The sequence below is a fragment of the Oryzias melastigma genome, linkage group LG21 (genome assembly GCF_002922805.2).
Source record: "Oryzias melastigma strain HK-1 linkage group LG21, ASM292280v2, whole genome shotgun sequence".
In the NCBI taxonomy this organism is placed as follows: Eukaryota; Metazoa; Chordata; class Actinopteri; order Beloniformes; family Adrianichthyidae; genus Oryzias; species Oryzias melastigma.
The window spans coordinates 15,092,525-15,113,311 of NC_050532.1; the positions used below are offsets into that span (position 1 = coordinate 15,092,525).

Consider the following 20,787-nt stretch of genomic DNA (forward strand, 5'->3'; position numbering starts at 1 on the left):
GAAATGAAAGTATGTTTTACTTACTGTGACAAGGGATAAACATAAAATATATTTGTATGTGAACAAACATTTGATGTTGTCTTTATTCGTTTGAGTGAAAACACATTATTCAACATTTTACAAAAGAAATTAACTTTAAATGAGTAACTATTTATCCTGTAATTCGCATTACTGTAGCAATAATTCTCTACCCTGCTGATTCTTATTTTACAATAAATAACAAGCATTTTTTACAGAAAAATGTGTACTTTATTTAGGCATTACAAAATATCTTCTTGCATTCTATTGTCAATTTTGCTATATATTTTTTAAACTTTCATTTACTGTTTGCATTGCTTTGCAGAGCTGCTAGACAGTCTTATGTGGGTGGACGACCAGCTGTATTCAACCAACAACAGGAGGCTCTCATTGTGCAAATGGTGGTTCAAAATAATGCAATAAAGCTATCAGAAATTAAACAACGAATAACTGACAACTTCAGATCCATCAACAGTGTAAGCCTTTCCACCATTGCTCGAGTACTGCATCGCAACAGAGTCAGCATGAAACAAATTTACAGAGTTCCTTTTGAAAGAAACTCGGATCATGTGAAAGAACTGAGATTTCAATATGTTCAAGTAAGGGAATTGGTAAAAATACAGTAATTTTCTCCATGTCTTCTATGTTATTTACTGTTTTCTTTTTTTCTTTCTAGGGTGTTTTTGAATTTGATTTAATAGACAGGACACATGAGTTTATTTTTGTGGATGAGGCTGGTTTTAATCTGGCAAAAAGAAGGAGCAGAGGTAGAAATATCATTGGTCAACGGGCCATAGTGCAAATCCCAGGTCAGCGTGGGGGAAATGTCACACTCTGTGCTGCTATCAGTAACCTGGGAGTTCTACATCTCCATGCTGTTTTGGGTCCTTACAACACACAACATCTTCTGACCTTTTTGGATGGTCTTCGTGATGCTGTTTTGGCTCAATTTCTTCAAGACAATGACAGGGACGATGCAGTTTTTGTTATTGTCTGGGACAATGTGAATTTTCACAAGAGTCAGCTCATCAGAAAGTGGTTCCACACAATTGAATTAGTTTTCTTCCACCTTATTCTCCTTTCCTTAACCCAATTGAAGAATTTTTTTCAGCTTGGCGTTGGAAGGTCTATGAGAGAGAACCTTACACTCAGGAAAACCTGTTGCAGGCCATGGACATGGCCTGTGATGACATTTCCATTGAGTCCTGTCAAGGCTGGATCAGGCACACAAGATCCTTTTCCCCCCGTTGTCTGGCTAGGGAGAATATTGCCTGTGATGTTGATGAAGTCTTCTGGCCTGATCCAGCACAGGCACAAGATGGTGAAATGCAATGAATGCGAATCTATATTTATTGTGAAAATTAAAAAGAAATGGCAAATAAAAAATGAATCCCCGATACTTTTTGCTGTTTAATTAATCTGGTGTGTGTGTGGTGGTGGTGGTGGTGGTGGGGGGGGCATAGCTCTTTGTAAAACATTTTGTGAACAGTGTCAAGTGTTTTGTTGTGTAGTGTGTTGTGATTGCTGCATGTTTGTTAGTTTTGTCAACAGAGTCTTCATTATGAACTCATAGTGAGCTTCTGACTGAAGAGTCAAGAATTTTGTATATTTAGTTTATATTTTGAAAATTGTGTTTGGTGTTTTGGTGCGTAGTGTGTTGGATTTGATGCGTGTGTGTAAGTTTTGACAACAGAGTCTTCATTTTGACCTCAAAGTGAGATTTTGATTCATGGGTTAAGTATTTTGTATATTTAGCTTATGTTTCGAAAATTGTGTTTGGTGTTTGTTTTAGCATTTGGAAAAAACTGTAATAAAAATAATAGAGGGAGGGAGTGGGCGATATAACGATATAAAACCATCTTACGATCTCCAAAGCTGACGATCTGTCATTTCTGAGAGATCGTTTTATCACGATCTTCTACGAAAAGCTGCGAGAAGGCAAAAGCTTGTTGACAGCTGTGACTTTAAATCCAAGCTGCTGCTCCTCCTCCCCGGTGTTTTTTCTTGTTTGAAAGTCACGTGACATACGGCGTGGCAGTCATGCGCCTTCATTATGGATCGAGTCTTCTCGAGTAATGAATGGCGGATGTCCTAAAAAGTAACAAAAGGAGACGCAGTGTTTTACAGTCGACTTCAAAAACCTCAACAACAAAATAATCCGATGGAGAGGAATCATCACAGGGCAGGAATCACATTTTAATAGAGAGAAAGCATGTTGCATGCAAGTTTAGTTCTTTGATGTATGTTTTTATTAAGATTTCATGTTTTAAAACATAGCGGATGTTAATCGTACATATTCACGTTAAACCTGCACAAAAACTGATGGAAATTCATGTTGGAAACACGTAAAATGTTCGGTCAAGATGCACGGTGCTGCATTGTTTTCCTAGCTCGTAGCTAGCTACTTTAAGAACCTAAATCTTATCGTCAGTCGCACTTTTTTTTCCTTTGTAAGAAGTGTAAGTGAGTTCGCACATAATTTCATTAAATCCGTGGGGTCACTGTTGATCTTTTTTCTTGGTCGTACTGACCGGAGAAAGCCCAGCTAGAATCTACAGCGCTAATGCTAACGCTAGCTTTCTGCTCAGTGACATAAACACAGCAGAGAACAGATGTTAGTGAAGGAGCTGTGGATGTAAACTTTAACCTGCCACAACATTTACTGCTATTATCACCGTGTTTTGAGCCTTTTTCTCAAAGTACAATAAACTTTTCTATTTGAAGGTAAATTCTGAAGCAATTGAGATTTATTTATCATGTATGTAATCCAAAAATAATAAGTTTTAGTTTCATTTGAAAATGTGGTAAAGGGTGTTTTTATTAATATTATTATTATTTAGCACTTTGAGATGTTTTTAATAGTGAAAGGACTTCACTAAACTTTATCAGTCATTCATGCTATTAAACTTCATCAGTCACAGTCTTGGGTGACAATCATTTACAAGATCTGTTTTATGGATTTTAGCAAAGAGGCAAAATAAAAACTCACTGATATTTAGAAGCTGTTCATTTGACAGAAATGCATTACCTGTAGCAGTAGAAGGTGCAATTATTGACCTATTTACAGATTAATCTTTATAGATTATTATTTAATTTGAATTAATATTTGTTCTAAATGTGTTTACTTCTTTCAACTAAAATCACTATAATTCAGTTTTTGTCAATTTGAATTTATTTTAAAGAAATTAGGATAAAATCGAAATCGTGAAATAAAATTGAAAGAAATCGTGATTTTCATTTTTTTGCCATATCGACCTAGTAGAGAGTAGTAAAATATTATCTGGGGGCGATGTATTTTTGCTCTGAAATGCACAATATTGTTGGATTTTAAGTTTAAACAAAGTTGAAAGAGCAGCACTACTGTTACAGGAGATAACCAAACCTTTGTGTCTGTGAAGCTTGCGGTTTTCAAAATAAGACCAGTTAGAGCTTTCTTCCATTTAAAAACTGAACCTGAAATTCTGGTCACTGACATAACTTCTGGAATAAAAATGAATCAGCCTTAACACGGGAGGTTTAAGTCCAGTTTTTACATTCTTTTTGTGATGTAACCCTTCAACAGTCGACACACTTCACGTGACTCTAGTGCATTCTGCAGCGGATAATCGCAGCCTCACTGATATCCAGCTCTGCACAACTGAAAGGTGGATGTAATCAATGTGAATCAGCTCACTCTGCCGCAGAAAAAAACGACTTTTTTCATACGGGCCCTGCACCAATATGTAATTGTTGGAACGTAAAATTTTTGAAGAACTTTGAGGATAGAAAACTGTGGAGAACATTTTCAGGTTTTGTAGATAAATTATCAAAAACAAAAAAGATTTTTTTAAATGCTTTTTGTTTATATTAATGTTGAACTCAACCAGAAGGTTGACAAAAAATAATAAAATAAAATAAAACTTGTCTGAAACGACAAACACCATTTCTTTTTTTCTATTTAAATATTTGTGTTTTATCAGTTTTGATGATTCTGATCTGCTCTAAATAAATGTATAAATGATGGTGGTTTAATACAAATCATTTCAATTTTCATACATCCAGTAAATACACATACACTTCCTGCCATAAAGGACATCTACAAGAAGCGATGTCTGAAAAGGGCAGGAAAAATCATAAAGGACTCCAACCACCCAGCACACAGACTCTTCACTCCTCTGCCCTCTGGCAGGCGTTACAGGAGTCTGCGGACTAAAACCACCAGGTTCCGGAACAGTTTCTTCCCAACTGCTACCACACTCCTGAACTCTTCCTCCTGATGACTACCCACAAACACCCTCTATGCAGAATAAAACACCATTCCTGGTGTATTCGTTCTAAAAACACTCACAATAACACATGGACTGAATCACCACTACCTGCACTTTATATGTTGAATTTTACCTGTACATTTTTCATACTGTAAATACTTGTTAATACCTCTCACTGCTATTTATTCCACTTTGGACATGGTATATACATATTTATACCATGGTCTGGGTGAATACTCGATTCTGATTGGCTGCTGGGTGTGCATTAAAAAGTGATAATGCACAGTAATAACGCACACCTAAAAAAGAAGTTCCGGTCACACAGACCAAACGTTCGATATCACTGCGCAGGCTTCTTTAAAACACATTTTTCCTTCATCGTCTGGACAAAACAAGCAGTAATGGATGAACTTTCTCTCTGAACTGATGCTTTATTTAACTTATTGTAGCGACCAGCATTTATATTCCTCTGCTTTTGTAAGGTAAATTAATATTGACAAATTGGTTATTCTCCTTCTAATAAAACACCACTCGACATGAAAGGTGTAGTCTTCTGTTTCACCACAAGAGGGAGTTTCTCATTTTAGAGCAGCTCAGAAGAACGAACCTGCCGTGAAATGAAACACAGACAGAAGCTGAATATGTTCTAGCTGCTCACTGAAGGATTAACGTCAGAAAAAGAAGAAAAATATCCACATTTGTCCGGGTCTTTCTTTCAAAACAGCGACACTTTACCGCTGCAGTTGAGGTCTGTAACGGCTTCAGGCTTCATGCCATGTTTCATATCACCGTGACAACAAACCGCATCACGGATGATCAAATAGTCCGCTTTGTGTGAAAAAATGAGCTAAACCAAAGAAATAACAAGAATAAAGTACTAAATATTGATTAAATGTTTATTTATTTTGTAATGACCATGGTATAAGCGGGATAATACCCTCCGAAAAGTGCATTATGAGAAATTAACGCACTTCACGGAGGCAACCGTCCTCCGCTTCGCGTCGGACGGTTTAGGCCTCCACGTCGTGCGTTAATTTCTCATAACGCACACTTCGTCGGGTATTATCCCTTACTTATACCTGCTAAAGCACTCTGGATGGATGCAAACTGCATTTTGTTGCTGTGTACCTGAGACACGTGCAATGACAATAAAGTTGAATTCTATTCTACATAGCAGCAAACATTATATTAAAAAGTAAGAATCGTGGTTCGATTTGTGAATTGTTGAGCTTGATTCGTGAATCAAATCGGATTGCCACATAAGCATCGATCCACAGCCCTAGTTGAAGTGTCTTTGGGCAAGACACTGAACCCACATTTCCCCTGGTGGAAGGTTGTGTCAGTGTTCTGCAGTGGAGCCACCACCAGTGTGTGAATGTGACTGTGAAGCGCTTTGGGCCTTCAAGGAAGGTAGAAAAGTGCTATAGAAATAAACAACATTTACCATTTTTATCATTTGCTTGAGGTTACCAAATATCACCTTTTTAGTGTTAGTTTAATTTAATGATAATTTGTTTCAATCCAGTCATTTTACAATAATATTTAGTTCTTCATTTAGAATTTTAATAAGATTAGAATATTTTTTGTCCTCTACAAACTGAACCAGTTTTAATCATTCAGTTACAGTAAGTATCCCACAATAAGCCTTTCTGATCAACCTGCTTTACAGACACATTCACTTTGGTTTTTTGGAGTTGTTCAAACACACCTGAGTCCAGTGCAGGTCGTCCAGACACAAGAAACCAATGTCTCCCAGCGCCCGCTCTGATTGGTTCTTCCCACCAAACACAAACAGGAAGTCTCTATCTGTGAAAAGCATCAAAGCAGTAAATGATCATTAATGGTTTTGTGATGGAAAAATGAACGAGGAGTCACTTAGATTGTTTGTGTCTAGAGAGAACAAAGACTGAAAAAAACTAAACGTATGTCAGTACCAAGCTTTAGAACAAAACCTCCTAATTCCTCTGTTTGATTTGATCTTTGCTAAAATGACCCTAATTCATTAGGAAGGGGCGTTCTGTGCACAGAGCAGAGCCAGCAGCCATGCACTGACTCATCGCACCGCTAGAAGCAGTCTGATCCAGATTCTGGTTGTAAGTTTCAGATCAGATCACGCTCATCGTTGATGCCTGAATTTCTGCCCTTAAAGGAAAGAGTGATCAGTGAGTCAGTGGCCAAACGCAGGACTTTTACCACGCTTTAAGAACCTGGAGACCTGATTAGAATGTACTGCACATTCAAACAGTAGCTGGATTGGAACCAGCAAACCTGTGACCCCCACAGGGATTCAGTGGCTCTGAAGATGAATGGATGGATGTGAAATATCTCAAGATCAGATGTCTACAGGTAGATGTGTAGTAGACCTCTATATGCAAATATCTTTCAGAACACTTTTGGTGGACTTCTAATAGAGTAACACAATAGAAATGTCAGAAAATTCCTGTAGATGTTTATTAGTTATCTAATGTACATCCTGTGCCTTTTGGGAAAGACACCGAAAAGAATGAAAGATGACTTTATTCATTTGGTTTTGGGGAATTTGGAGAATATGTGTTTATATGATTGACTTTATTTTGTGTTGATTTATAAGAAAACTTAATTAAATTCTAAATCTGTAGTTTATTTCATACATCTTGTTACGACATGGTAGGTTTATTTTGCTATAACACTAAAATGATTGAGTACCATCCCAGCAGATAACACAGATGTGATGTAGCAAAAACTGATCAACCATTGTTCCAGTCCGATGCGTGGAAAGACTGATTTTTCTCAGCTGGGTTGGCAGGCCGAATATGGGGACCTTTAGTTTCATCTATGCCACAGTGTCATGTCACCATAGCAACCGTGTTTACTTTATACCTTTAAACCTTAGAGAGTGAAGTAAGACCTCACTGCTGAGCTCTGAAGGAACAGAGGGAATGGAGAGAAAATAGTTTCATTCCCATTTGTGCGTCTGTAATAGTTGATTTGTGTGTAACTTTGAATTTGTGTGTGTGATTTAAGATGTGAAAAGAATCTTAAATCAGATTTGTGCGTAAATGAGGTTTTGTGTGTGCGTAACAATTGATTCGGACATAGTTTTTAAAGATTTTTTGTGTGTACTTAGTTTCAAGCTGTTGTAATTTTAAATTGTGCATGTGTAAATTTTATTTTGTAGGTTTTTTAATTTCATAATTGTTGTGCTTATGCACAAAATATTTTATATGAGTTACAAATCTAGAATGATGCACGCACAAATGAGAAAGATGCAGTTCTAATTTCTCTCCATAGAACTCCATAGAACCACTTTCATTGTGGTCAGCATTAGAGTCCCCCCCAAAAACCCCAGCAGTCCTTCATCTCCAGCAGCGGCTCTGTTCTACCCAGACCCTGAAGTCAGCATGAAAGCCGACTGAAGTGACACAGATGGACACAGAACAGAACAGAATGACAAACAAATGAAAGGAGAAGAAGAGAGGAGTGAGGAGCAGAACAGATGGAGGACAGGAACCTTTGAGGAGCAAATGAACAGAAGCTAAACAGTGAAGGGGCATGACCTCTGTGTCTGACTGCCGCTGCAGTATGTCTCCACCTTGGGGGGGGCGAATCCCCCGTGCAGGTCAGCGGTTCCACCTGGATCTTCTGAGCTCCCAGAGCAGGGCTGCAGGGCTGAAAGGAGACTCTGAGCAGGTCTGTGACCGGACGCAGCGGCGAGGAGCGCCCCCCGTACAGAAGCACGGCTCCTCCGGGAAGGGGCGTGGCCGAATGGTGGAGCCGCATGCCTGCCGTCAGAGCAAAAGGCTTCAGTTTTCTGCGTCGACACTTCTCTGTAACTCTGAGAGTCTGACCTGGACCTGCAGACTGCTCGGTGCAGACCATGCTCCACCCCTCCTGATCTCTGAGCAGCACCCGGGTCTCTGCCCCCCTCCCTGTTCTGCTGATGCCCCCTGTTAGCAGTATGTACCCCCCCCACAGGCAGGAGGAAGCCATCCCCAGGCCCTCCACACACGTGGGAATGGGACGGGCTCTGCAGGACGGGACGGAGGATGGCGGCTGGCCCGGTGAGGCGACAGGTGAGGGGCGGAGCTTTGTTCGAGGAACCAGCAGGGCCTGATCCATCAGCGCACCTGCACTGGCTGTGAGGATGAAGTAGTGGGAGCATTTCTGGTGCCACTCCTGCAGGCAGACAGATGCATGAGAACCACGCCGACACCCTGGGATCCAGACCTGAAGGACGGCCAACCTCGTACTCATCGAATGGCTCCAGGCTCTCCACTCGGTCCCGCTCCTCCTCAGACACAAGCCCAAAATAGAACTGGTTCATATCCAGACACATAGACTGCTGCCAACCCTGAAGACCACACACAGAAATGAACAAACCCCGGCCCTGAATCTGTCCGTCTGACCCCAGCTGCCCTCAGGAAGGAAGACGTCCAGGGTTTGGTCTGTGGCTGTTCCCCAGCAGCTTCCACAGGGTTAGCACTGAGTGTGCATGTGCATGTGTGTGTGCTGCTCTCAGGCACTGGCCTTGTCCAGGAAGCGCTGCCTCTGAGCAGAGATGTCTGGGTACTGCGTCAGCGCGTGAAGAGGTGAGTTCATCTTGAGGAAATGCTCCTGCATGATGCACCCGAAAGGATCGTGAGGGCGAACCTGCTCATACATCACAAAGAGAGACTGTGGGAGGAGCTTGGCTGCCCAGCTGATAATGGCGTCGGACCTAAAAGACACACAGACGCTGGTTTGCTGCAGCAGCAGAGAACTGTTTCTGACATTTCCACAGTCCCTGCATGTCTGAGTCTCCTCTGCACTGTGGGCTAAAGTGGTCCTGCAGAACAGCACACGGTGTTCTGTCATAAGGCTCGGGTAGTTCGGGTCTTCTGACACTTACAGGCTCCTCTCCTTTGGTGCTTCAGAGCAGCGGACATTTTTCCCACACACAGGAAGTGACTGTGAATGCAGCATGAATGCGCTCACACCAGCCTAACCCCCCAGAGAATACTGAGGGCTCAGTGTCCTATCCAGAGACACTTCTACAATGTGTGTGATAGCTGGAGATTCAACCACCAACCCTTCAGCTTGTAGACATGCGTTTTCCACAGCCTGACAGACCTTCGAGGCTCAGCTTCCACTTCAAAGGGAACAAGAGCCTTTCTGAGAGGATGAGGCCCAGCTGGGACGTTTCCATGGAGGAGCACGACATACCGTTGGGTTTCCATGTAGGTGAGCACCACCTCAGACAGAATGAGGGTGGGGGCGGCCCAGTCCATACCCGCGGCTCTCAGGGCAGCCTCCACCTGCTTCTGGTCCCGTAAATCCACCCCTACCAGTTGGTAGTGACTGCTAGACAGATGAATGGGTCCTGAGGAAACAAGCAGACGGAGACACCAATGCATGTGCAGCCCAACACTCCGCTGGAGGAAACAGTCAAAGTGACAACAACACAAACGCTGACCTGCTCAAGGACTCACACCCCCCACCCTATCACAGGATCACACCCCCACCCTATCACAGGATCAAACCCCCACCCTATCACAGAGGATCACACCACCACCCAACATGATCACACCACTACACTATCACATGATCACACCCCCACCCTATCACATGATCACACCCCCACCCTATCACAGGATCACACCACCACCCTATCACAGGATCACACCACCACCCAACATGATCACACCCACAACCAAGGGCCAAGTAAGTAAATCTTTATTTATACACCACTGTTCTCAGAGGGCGACTCACAAAGTCTGTCATAGTGGTGTTTTGTCCTTTCAAAGCACCCATACCCCTGAGCCAGCTCTGCAGCACCCACAAACATGTTTCCAACAACAGTAAATTACAAACAGTATTTCTTTTATTGGTTGTTTAATCTAAAAGCTATGAACAGACAAAGGAACACACTGACTCACAATCCAGACACAGACATGAGAGCAAACAGACGAGAAAAACAACAAATTAGTTAAATAATCAACCAAACAAGTGAATGAGCAAACAGCTGAGACTCCTCAACTGTGTTTTCTTTCTGTCTGTTTGCAGGACACAGGAGAGTTCTGGATTTTCTGATAAAATTGGGAAAACCTTACAAACCTGGAAGAGGGGGTGAGAAGCAGTCCAGCCTCTCCTTCAGGGGCTCACTGGATGAGATCAGAGCTGCTTTGCGGTGAGCCACATCAGGGAAGTCCAGCTCAAACACAGAGGCCCTGTCCAGGAGAGCGTCAGCATGTAGGCGGAAGAACAGCGAGTCGAAGCCTGCGCCCAGAGACAGGATCTGCAGCAGCAGGAGGAGAGGGTCATGCTTCTGTCAGCGAGGAGCAGCATGATGCCGACTAGGGCTGCCACGAGTAGTCGACAAGTCCACTATTAAAATAGTAGACGACAAATTTAATAGTCGATTAGTCGTTACTTTATATTAAATGGAGTCAGAGTGTAGTGAAGTGGAAAGCTATAATGACATTCTGCTAGCTTGATGACTATTTTGGTATTTATTAAGGTTTCTTAGGCTGTTTTGGAGTTTAGCTAATATTTCAGCTACATGCTAGCTGAAATTTGGCTTACTTAGACTTTTTTCAGTTTTCAGGCTAATTTGGCCTTTAACTAATGGTTTAGCTGGTTCAGCATTTTCAGCTATCAATTTCAGCATCTTCAGCGACCAAACTCAACTTACAGCATTCACATTAACATTATCGCAGGTAATGGTATATATCTAGTTAGTTTAAAGCTAATGATGGTTAAGATGTGTGCTTCACATCCAGTTTGTGCATGACCCGATTAGTCGACTAATCGGGAAAAATAATTGGTGATTAGTAGACTATTAAAATAATGGTTTGTGGCAGCACTAATGCTCACTTGCCTGTCTTCTGGGGCAGCAGTCTGTGGTCTGCAGAAACCTTCGCACACAGTGGTCCACGGCTCGCCAGCGCACGTAATAACCCCTGAAACCAGAAACATCAGTCTGCGTCTGCAGCTTACTTCCTCGCCACACGTCTCTCTGAGTCCCTGTGCAACCGGGTCACCTGTTAATGAGAGGAGATCTTCTGACCACTTTGCACACAAAGTGCTGGATGAAGACGTCCCTGAAGTAGCCCCGCGCTGCAGCCGACGCCTTGCTGAGCACGCTGCTGTCATTGGTTCCTTGAACCTGAGCCAGGAGTAAACATGACAACGTTGAGGTGGAGTTTTCCCCCGAACTCCTCCTGAGTAAGTAAGTTGGCAATTTGTAGTGATTCATGTTGTCAAATCAAGCATAATAACACATAAATAAAGCCTTAGTTCAAACTAAGAGTCTTGCTCAGAGCTGGAATTTGGTTTTCGTTTAATATCAAACAAACCACAACATTATCCGCTCATCGTCCACAGAAGACAAACCTGTTTAAGCAACCAAAATAGAAGCGTATGGTTAGAAACTAGAGGCTTTCTGCTGTCATTTCACCAAAGCTTTCTGCAATCGGAATTTATTATAGGTGTCCATTAACCCTTTCACACCAGAGCTCCTGTGTTTAAGTTCTTTTATTTACTGAAAGAACATGCGTTTTTAAGACTTTCCAGTAAAAGTCACAGCATTTCCCATCCATCCATCCACCTTCCTGACCGCTTCTTCCCTTTCGGGGTCGCGGGGTGCCGGAGCCTATCCCGGCTACTGAAGGGCAAAGGCGGGGTACACCCTGGACAGGTTGCCAGTCCGTCGCAGGGCCACAGCATTTCCCTATCTTCTCAAACATCCTCTTAGTCCAGTTTCTCTTAACATGTCTACACCTGATCGGGTAAACATTGGATTATTGCACTTATCTGACAGAACCTTAATCAGATTATCAGATTTAATCAGACAAACAGTTGAATAACTGAATACTAGAAAATAAACACAAGAGTAAACCCCATCGTATAGCTTAACAAGAAGTCAGTAGTGGTGACATTTCAAACAACGAGGCGGGGCTTCTCGTTTGGGTATTTTTTTCTGAAGGTCAAATAGATTTAATCCGTTGACAGAGAGACAGCAGAGGGGTTTTCGCTGATCAAACCCGCGCGCTCCTGCTCCGGTGATCTTACTGCTACGTCGCTGCTCTTCTTCCGCAGTTTCCCGCCTGTCGCTGACATCGCGAGGGAATCCGCGCGCCTACAGACGCGTCGGGAACACAACGGGAGTTTGTGATGAGAGGACAGACATGTGGACAGGAGGCACTTTAACTACAGAGGGATTCAAAGCGATTCAAACATCCTTCGCCGGGTTAAAACCAAAACTCGCCTCCTCCGAGGCTGCAGCGCCCCCCTGCGACCTGGAGGCGGCAGTGCCGCAAAGCCCGAGGATGAAACAAGATGTTTGCTGAATGCCCTCATTCAGGTATATATATATATATATATATATATATATATATATATATATATATATATATATATGTGTATGTCTTGTTCCCTCTGGGGGATAAACTGAACATTTCGACTATTTTAAAGGAAGTTTTGACAGTTTGGGGTCAGTACACCTGCGGGCTGCATCCATCAAAATATCTTACAGGGAAAGAAGTTCCTCCGTGACGGTCACGAGGGACACATGCTCGGTAAAGTTAGAAAGATATTCACAGATTCGCACTTCCGGGCTCAATAGCTCTTCAGAAAACGTTCAAATATGACAGCAAATATCTCAATCGTCTTGTATCAACACAGAGAGTCACCTACACAACTATTTCACAAGAAAAAAGATTGTTTTTTTTTACCTGTTTAATGGGAAGTGTTCTCTTCGGGCCGCAGATGGAGAGACGGCTGCTAAGGGACCGTCCACGAAGAAGGCCATTCTGTAAAAGTCAATAATCTCTCAGAAACAAATAATTATTGGCTTTTATGTGAACTCCAGATGGAGATTCGTCACCATATTCGTGCTACAATAAAGATTTTGGGGAAAAAAACAACTTTATTTTATTATTTTGATTTGAACAATTTTAATAGATATATGAAGCATGAAAAATATGCTCAATATCTCTGGGAATATTAAAGCTAGAGTCACCAAACCTTCTGCACTGACTAATGATGAGCTTACGGGTCAACTACAACAAAGATTATGGGAAAGATTTACTTTATTAATTTTTTTGATTTTTTTCCACGAGTATGGCTCATATTTGTTCTAAAATGCTTAATAGCTCAGAAGATATTAAACTTAGAGTCACCAAACTTTCTGCACTGACTAATGATGAGCTCATTGTTCTACTACAACAAAGATTATGGCAGAAATGTACTTTATTAATTTTTTCTGATTTTTTTTTTTTTGTATCAAAACATGGATTGTATTTGGTTTAAAATGCTTATTAACTCTGAAGATTTTGAAGTTAAAGTCACAAAACTGACTGTACTTACTAATCTTGGCTTTACTTCCTGCTTTGCTAGAGTGCGGACACACATTGCTTTGCTCCCTCTTCTGCTTTTAATTTTCGCTGATTTTTTTCCTTTCTTCTTTTTTCAATCACACTAGCAATAACTTTTGAATACTTTTAAACCATCGGGTCGGAGTTATTTTTCTTTTTTACTCTAAACAAAAGGATTTTTTCCTGCATTCCTCTTAAAACATTTTATCTTGAGCACTACGTGTACTTGGCCTTCACGCAGCTGAAGCCTGATATACGGAGCAGCAGCTAACACAAGGCTAACTAGCAGCAAGATGCCTTCCCTTTCCACAAAGGATTACCAAGACCTTCTGGAGAAGATTACAGCGCTGGAAACTAAGGTTCGCCACATAGAAGTGAACGTGGAGGTAAATGGACTCTATGGAAACACCACAACTTTGCCACTACCTCATCTCAGCAGAGAAGAGAAAGCTAACACGCAGCTAAATGGCACAGATTCTACGGAGAGAAAGACAACATCTGTGGACAATAACAAACAATCGAAAGATAATCCTCCCTGGAACCATCTTGGAGCAAAGCCAAAGAATAAGTCCAACAGCTGGAGAATTGGAGGACATGGGAGGACCGACCCCCCACAGAGAGCTGAAGCCTCTGAGGCTGAATGGCCCTCTCTTCCTACGAGACAGAGGACCTCATCTACTCCCGTACACCGGAGGAAAGAAGGAAAGAAGCCAAGCATGAACGGAGCGGTGACCCTGCAAAACAGATTTGCTCCACTGTCAGATGACCCCGGACTACCCAACGACCATCCACTGGAAAGCAGCACGAGGAGGACCTGTAACCCATCAGAAGGTAAACGGCCAGAAAGAAAGCTGAAGGCTCGGCCTGAGACTCTGATTGTGGGTGATTCCACTGTGAAAGATGTTCAGTGGTTCTGCAGCAGGAACACTAAAGTCCTGTGTTTTCCAAACGATATGGTCAGTGACATGAAGGAGAGAATTCTGCAAACTGTGGCAAAGTATCCATCAGTACAAAACATTGTACTACACACAGGGTCAAATGATGTGTCCAAGCAAAAATCTGAAGTTTTAAAGCAAGACTTCACTGGACTGATAAGAACTGTGAGCTCCATGAATGCAACTGTCTTTATCAGCGGTCCCATTCCAACTGTTCGAGGAGGAGAAGAGCGATTCAGCAGGCTGTTGGCACTGAACAGGTGGCTTTCTACGACATGTGGTGAAACAGGAATTCATTTCATCAACAACTTTCACATTTTCTGGGAACGCAAACATCTTTTTAAAGAAAATGGATTCAGTTTAAACAAATCAGGAGTTAAACTGTTCTCCTCCAATCTCTTCTACTCCCTGCGTCATGCCAAGACTAAGATTAATTTATCTCAGTGTCAAGGCCAGACACAGACTGGATCCACACGAGGAACGGAGCTGCCCCCACTGGAGGAAAACATCAGAAACGGGAAACCTGCCTCCGAACACCGGAAGAGGAAAAACAACGAGGAAGGTGGACCCTCCCAAACACCACCAAACCAACAAACTCCTGAGGGTTCCCCCTCCCCCTCTTCACCCTCTTCACCCCACCTGAAATTCACCGAGCAGATGATGGAGCGAGTCGGGATTGGGCTTCGATCTACCCCTCTGGCCAATCCATTTTTGTCACCCATAACTCTGTCACCAGAACGTTCGAAGGGTCGACGTAAAGCCCCACCCTCTCCTGTACAACATCATATCCTGTCCCTGCAGTCAGATGTTTGATGTGTTGAGGGTCCAGGCTGTGGAAATAACAACAGTCATGATGTTCTCCAGAAAAACCTGGGACCCTGTTCTCTAGAAACACACACTGTTTCTGTACTTGTCACCAACAGGAGGAATGTAATCTGCCCAAAACGCAAACAAAGGACTTTAAAAGAGGTAAACATTTCCTCTGCGCCTTTCCAGAAACAGAAGGTAAATGAAAATATTATTACTCCTAGACCTCTCAAGTTAGCACTTTTAAATGTCAGGTCTTTGGCAGGAAAAACCTTTTTAATTAATGATTTTATCACTGAGAACAAAGTTGATTTTATGTTTTTAGTTGAAACCTGGTTAGATGAGAATAGTAGGGGTGCAGTTCTCACAGAGTCAGCTCCTCCCAATTATGGTGTTATCAGTGAGGAAAGAACAAGCAGAAAGGGCGGGGGGGTTGCAGTTTTGTTCAATGAAATGTTTCAGTGTAAAAAGTTATCTTTTGGAAACTTTCCATGTTTTGAATATGTAGCCCTACAGCTGAAGGCCTCACTCAAAACCATATTTATAAATATCTATCGCCCCCCTGGATACTGTGCAGAATTTAACCTTGAGTTTAGTGAACTGCTGTCTATAATTTGTCTTGATTTTGACTGTATAATCATGGCTGGAGATTTTAACATCCATTATGGAAATCTTGAGAACAAAGGGACTAAGGACCTGATAAACACTCTGGACAATTTCGGGTTGACTCAACATGTAACAGAGCCCACACACAACAGAGGGAATATTCTTGATTTATTGATTTCCAAAGGTCTGAACATCTCTAAGGTTACTGTATGTGATTTAGGTCTGTCTGATCACTGCTGTGTTTTCTGTGAGAGCACAATTCCAGTACACACAAATGTTTTGAGGGAGGAGATCACAAAACGGTATATAACTGAAAATACTAGTGAGATGTTCAATCAGATTTTCTCTCTGACTCCTCCCCTCTCAGGGGATTCAGTCAATGAACTTGTTAATAACTTTAATTCCAACATGTCAAATATCATGGATAGTATTGCTCCTAGTAAGGTGAAGGTGATCTCTGGTAGGAAAAAATCTCCATGGAGAAACTCCATTGTGGTAAAGAACGGAAAAAGAGAATGTCGGAAATCTGAACGCAGATGGCGAAAATCTAAACTACAGGTAGATTATGACATCTATAAAGAGAAACTTCACTTATATAATTTACAACTGAGCAATGCAAGGAAGTCCTATTTTTCTGAAATTATTACCAAAAACTCCCATAATGCTCGGGCCTTATTTAATATAGTCGACAGGTTGACAAAACCCCCTGTGTCAGTGGCACCAGAACTTTACTCCACCAAAGCCTGTAATGACTTTGCCAAATTCTTCAGGGACAAAATCAAAAACATTAGACAAACAATTGTTTCACCAACTACAAGTTCAGGATATGAACCCTATCCACTAGAAACCAGTATAAACCCAATGGCTCAGTTTCAACCCATAAACAGTAAAGAACTGCAGGACATTCTATGTCAACTGAACTCCTCCTCCTGCTGTCTGGATATTCTACCCACAAGCTTTTTCAAAAAAGTTTCAAAGATCCTGGAACCAGCCCTGCTCCAGATTGTCAACTTGTCATTAACATCTGGTGTTTTCCCAGAACCACTGAAAACAGCTGTAATCAAACCTCTCCTAAAAAAGGACAGTCTAGACAAAACTCAAATGAACAACTACAGACCGATATCAAACCTGCCATTTTTAAGTAAGATCATTGAAAAAGCTGTTTTCCATCAGCTAAATGAATTCCTAATAAATAACAACTGCTATGATGTCTTCCAGTCCGGCTTCAGACAGAACCACAGCACTGAAACGGCTCTGACCAAAGTGACTAATGACATACGTTTGAATACAGACAGTGGAAATATGTCAGTGCTAGTTTTACTGGATCTCAGTGCTGCGTTTGATACAGTCGACCACGCAATACTACTCAGACGACTGGAAAACTGGGTGGGTCTCACTGGGCCAGTACTAAACTGGTTCAAAACGTACTTAGAAAACAGGAAATATTTTGTGTCAATTGGTAACTTCACTTCTGAGCCAATAGAAATTACATGTGGAGTGCCCCAAGGCTCCATCCTGGGACCACTTCTATTTAACATCTACATGCTCCCACTGGCCCAGGTTATAAAGAACAACAACATTAGTTACCATAGCTATGCAGATGACACACAGATATATATTAGACTGACACCAGGAGACCGAGGCCCTGTACAGGCTCTTGGTAAATGCATTGAGGACATTAATGACTGGATGTGTCACAACTTACTTCAATTAAACAAAAACAAAACTGAGGTTATTGTCTTTGGGGCTAAAGAAAAAAGGTTAGACGTCACTACAGAGCTTCAATCTATTCAACTAAAAACTACCAACCAGGCCAGAAACTTGGGTGTAGTGATAGACACAGACCTAAATTTTGATAAACACATTAAGGCAGTCACTAAATCAGCCTATTATCATCTCAAAAATATCTCAAGGATTAAAGATCTGATGTCTAAGCAGGACCTGGAGAAACTAGTGCATGCTTTCATCTTTAGTCGACTTGATTACTGTAACAGTGTTTTTACAGGACTACCAAAAAAATCCATCAGGAAACTGCAGCTTATTCAGAACTCTGCTGCTCGGGTTCTCACAAGGACCAAGAAAGTAGACCACATCAGTCCAGTTCTGAGGTCTTTACACTGGTTACCTGTCTGTCAGAGGATAGACTTTAAAGTTCTGTTACTGGTTTATAAAGCTTTGAATGGTTTAGCACCAAAATACATGACTGACCTCCTGACCCAGTATGTACCAGCCAGACCTCTCCGGTCATCAGGATCCGGTCTTTTATCAGTTCCTAGAGTCAGAACTAAACATGGAGAAGCTGCATTCAGCTTCTATGCTCCACAGATCTGGAACAGACTTCCAGAAAACATTAGATCTGCTGAAACACTCAGTGTATTTAAATCCAGGTTAAAGACTCACCTGTTCTCAGTTGCATTTGATTAATATGTATTCAAAAGTTTACGTCCGCGCTGTTTATCTATGCTTGTTTTAAATTAAAATCTTTTTACTTTCTTTTAATTTTATTTTAATGATTTGAATGATGATGAATCACATTTTTACTATTTCTTTTGATTGTTTCTTTTAATGTTTTATGTAAAGCACTTTGAATTGTCTCTGTACATGAAATGTGCTATACAAATAAACTTGCCTTGCCTTGAGCTTACTGTTCAACTACAACAATAATTATGGCAGAAATTTACTTTCTTTTTTTACATGAATATGGATCATACTTGTTCTAAAATTGTTAAACATTTCTAAAGATTTTAAAAAGGGGATTTTAAAAAATAAGACTTTCGATGAAATGTTATTTGTATGTTTTGTTGAAGACATATTAATTCTAACTGATCAATACCACTTGTTATTTTTGAAAACACAATACTACAGTTTCTAAACCTTCAACTTTAATTAACGTTTGTCATGCCAGCCTACTACAACCAAAATATTTTTTAAGTCACTATCTTTATTTTATTTTCTGCCACAATCTTTGTTGTAGTAGAACAATGAGCTCATCATTATTCAGTCTGGTGACTATAATTTACATATCTTCAGAGCTATTAAGCATTTCAGACCAAATATGATCCATATTTTTATTTTTAAAAATTCTAGAAAATAAAGTAAGTAAATTGCAACCATAATCTTTATTGTAGTAGAACAATGAGCTCATCATTAGTCGGTGCAGAAGGTTTGGTGACTCTAGCTTTAATATTCCCAGAGATATTGAGTATATTTTTCATGCTTCATATATCTATTAAAATTGTTCAAATCAAAATAATAAAATATAGTTGTTTTTTGTTTTTCCAAAATCTTTATTGTAGCACGAATATTGGGACGAATCTCCATCTGGGGTTCACACAAAAGCCAATAATTATTTGTTTCTGAGAGATTATTGACTTTTACAGAATGGCCTTCTCTGGAACATTGACTGTAAAATTAATGGACTGAGCGAGCAATGAGGTCCCCCATTGGAAATGCATTACTTCCTCTCCTCGTGAAAGTAGGCCGCCGCTTTCACCGTCAATTCCTGAAACGGATATCGCCATTTGCAACCAATCTTCAGTGATTGGTCTGAGTCATAGCTGAGTCATGGAATCTACAGGAAGTACTGTCGCCAATCTGGAGTGAGTTTATTGCAACCGTCTGCCTCTTTCCATGCCTCGACCATGTGACCGCGGATGTAAGCACCTTCAATAACGGCGGCTCGGGAGAATTGCTGCAACCCACTCTCAGTAAAATGCGTACATATTCCACGACTTTGCACTCTGAAATACCATGTATGATATACGCCGAACACGCTTTTTGCGTGCATATGATACGCAACGGTAGAGAATGGGTTGCGCCGGCGTACAATAAACACGACTTTTTAGGTTTCGTTTTGATCACATGGTCAGAAATCCTCCGGCTCTTTTCTAAATGACTCGTTCCTGGTTAAGGTTAGGATTACAGTTATGGTTAGTGTTAGAAAAGCAAATTTATCGTTTGTGGGGCTGTCAGTGATGCTCACGCCTCCACCAAGGGACGTGTCAATCGTGGAAAACACATTTAACACGTTTAGGACCGCGCGTATTATATGCACGCAAAAACCGGTTTTGTTGTATATTATACACGGTATTTCCCAAATCGTGGCATATGTACGCATTTTACTGAGACTGGGCTGATTGTACAAGTCATTGTTGAAGCCTTTGAGGGAGAACCATCCCAACATTTGATTCTGTCAGCGGTCCTTTGGGATTTACTTACATTTATTCCTTTTTGTCGAGATAAAAGGAGCATTTGGGTGACGCTGCTGACCCCTTCGTGCGCGTCTCTTCACATGCGCTGCCACGTTACAGTCTGATCAGATGCACGTGAGAAGCGCATTTAGTGGTATTTAAAATAAATAACCATCCTAACAAGTGAACAGCTGGATCTTTTTCCTGTTTAAAAATACCACCAGGTCCTTTCAAGTTTGTCTCGCGCTCCTCAGACGGCTGCGTCTAATTCAGGCTGAAGCTGGAAAAGTGAAGAAGATGAAACTTTGGTTGGTGATTTTATGCGCATATATGCAACTTATAATTTATAAGCTACAATCAAAACAGTGAAAAAAAGGAAAACGAACGTTAAACAAACAAAAAAGTCCAAAGCACATAACCTCAGACTGAAATCTATTTCTACAGAGTAAATCCTCATCTAAAAATGTCGACAGCATGCTCCTCTTGTTGTTTTAAACTGCTGCATCGGTACATTCCATTGAGGAAAACAACAGAAGGACAATGATTGGTACATTGTTGAATTGTAAAGTAGGTGTTAAAAGGTCTTCACAGACCCATTGATGAAGTCTGCTCCCATTGGCTACCCGTCATCTGTCACTCAAATGCCCCAGAC

General features: G+C 41.3%; 1 protein-coding gene across 4 annotated transcripts in view; it reads right to left on the reverse strand.

Annotated features, from left to right (window-relative positions):
- The window catches only part of lcmt2 (leucine carboxyl methyltransferase 2), a 21,408-nt gene extending 8,259 nt beyond the window's left edge, over positions 1–13,149 (reverse strand). Inside the window, exons 1-10 of one of the 4 annotated variants that reach the window (XM_036209545.1) lie at positions 12,956–13,149; positions 11,264–11,388; positions 11,097–11,182; positions 10,338–10,518; positions 9,447–9,603; positions 8,772–8,961; positions 8,488–8,595; positions 8,099–8,420; positions 7,802–8,026; positions 5,974–6,071 (exon numbers count right to left, since the gene is read on the reverse strand). In XM_036209545.1, coding sequence (XP_036065438.1) covers positions 5,974–6,071; positions 7,802–8,026; positions 8,099–8,420; positions 8,488–8,595; positions 8,772–8,961; positions 9,447–9,603; positions 10,338–10,518; positions 11,097–11,182; positions 11,264–11,388; positions 12,956–13,032 — 1,569 coding nt within the window. In that variant the 5' untranslated portion in view covers positions 13,033–13,149. Of the gene's footprint in view, positions 1–5,973; positions 6,072–7,801; positions 8,027–8,092; positions 8,421–8,487; positions 8,596–8,771; positions 8,962–9,446; positions 9,604–10,337; positions 10,519–11,096; positions 11,183–11,263; positions 11,389–12,293; positions 12,529–12,955 lie in introns of those variants that run through there. The other 3 variants (XM_036209544.1, XM_036209546.1, XM_024260494.2) reach the window with 3 other exon arrangements.
- Positions 13,150–20,787: the final 7,638 nt, after the last annotated feature.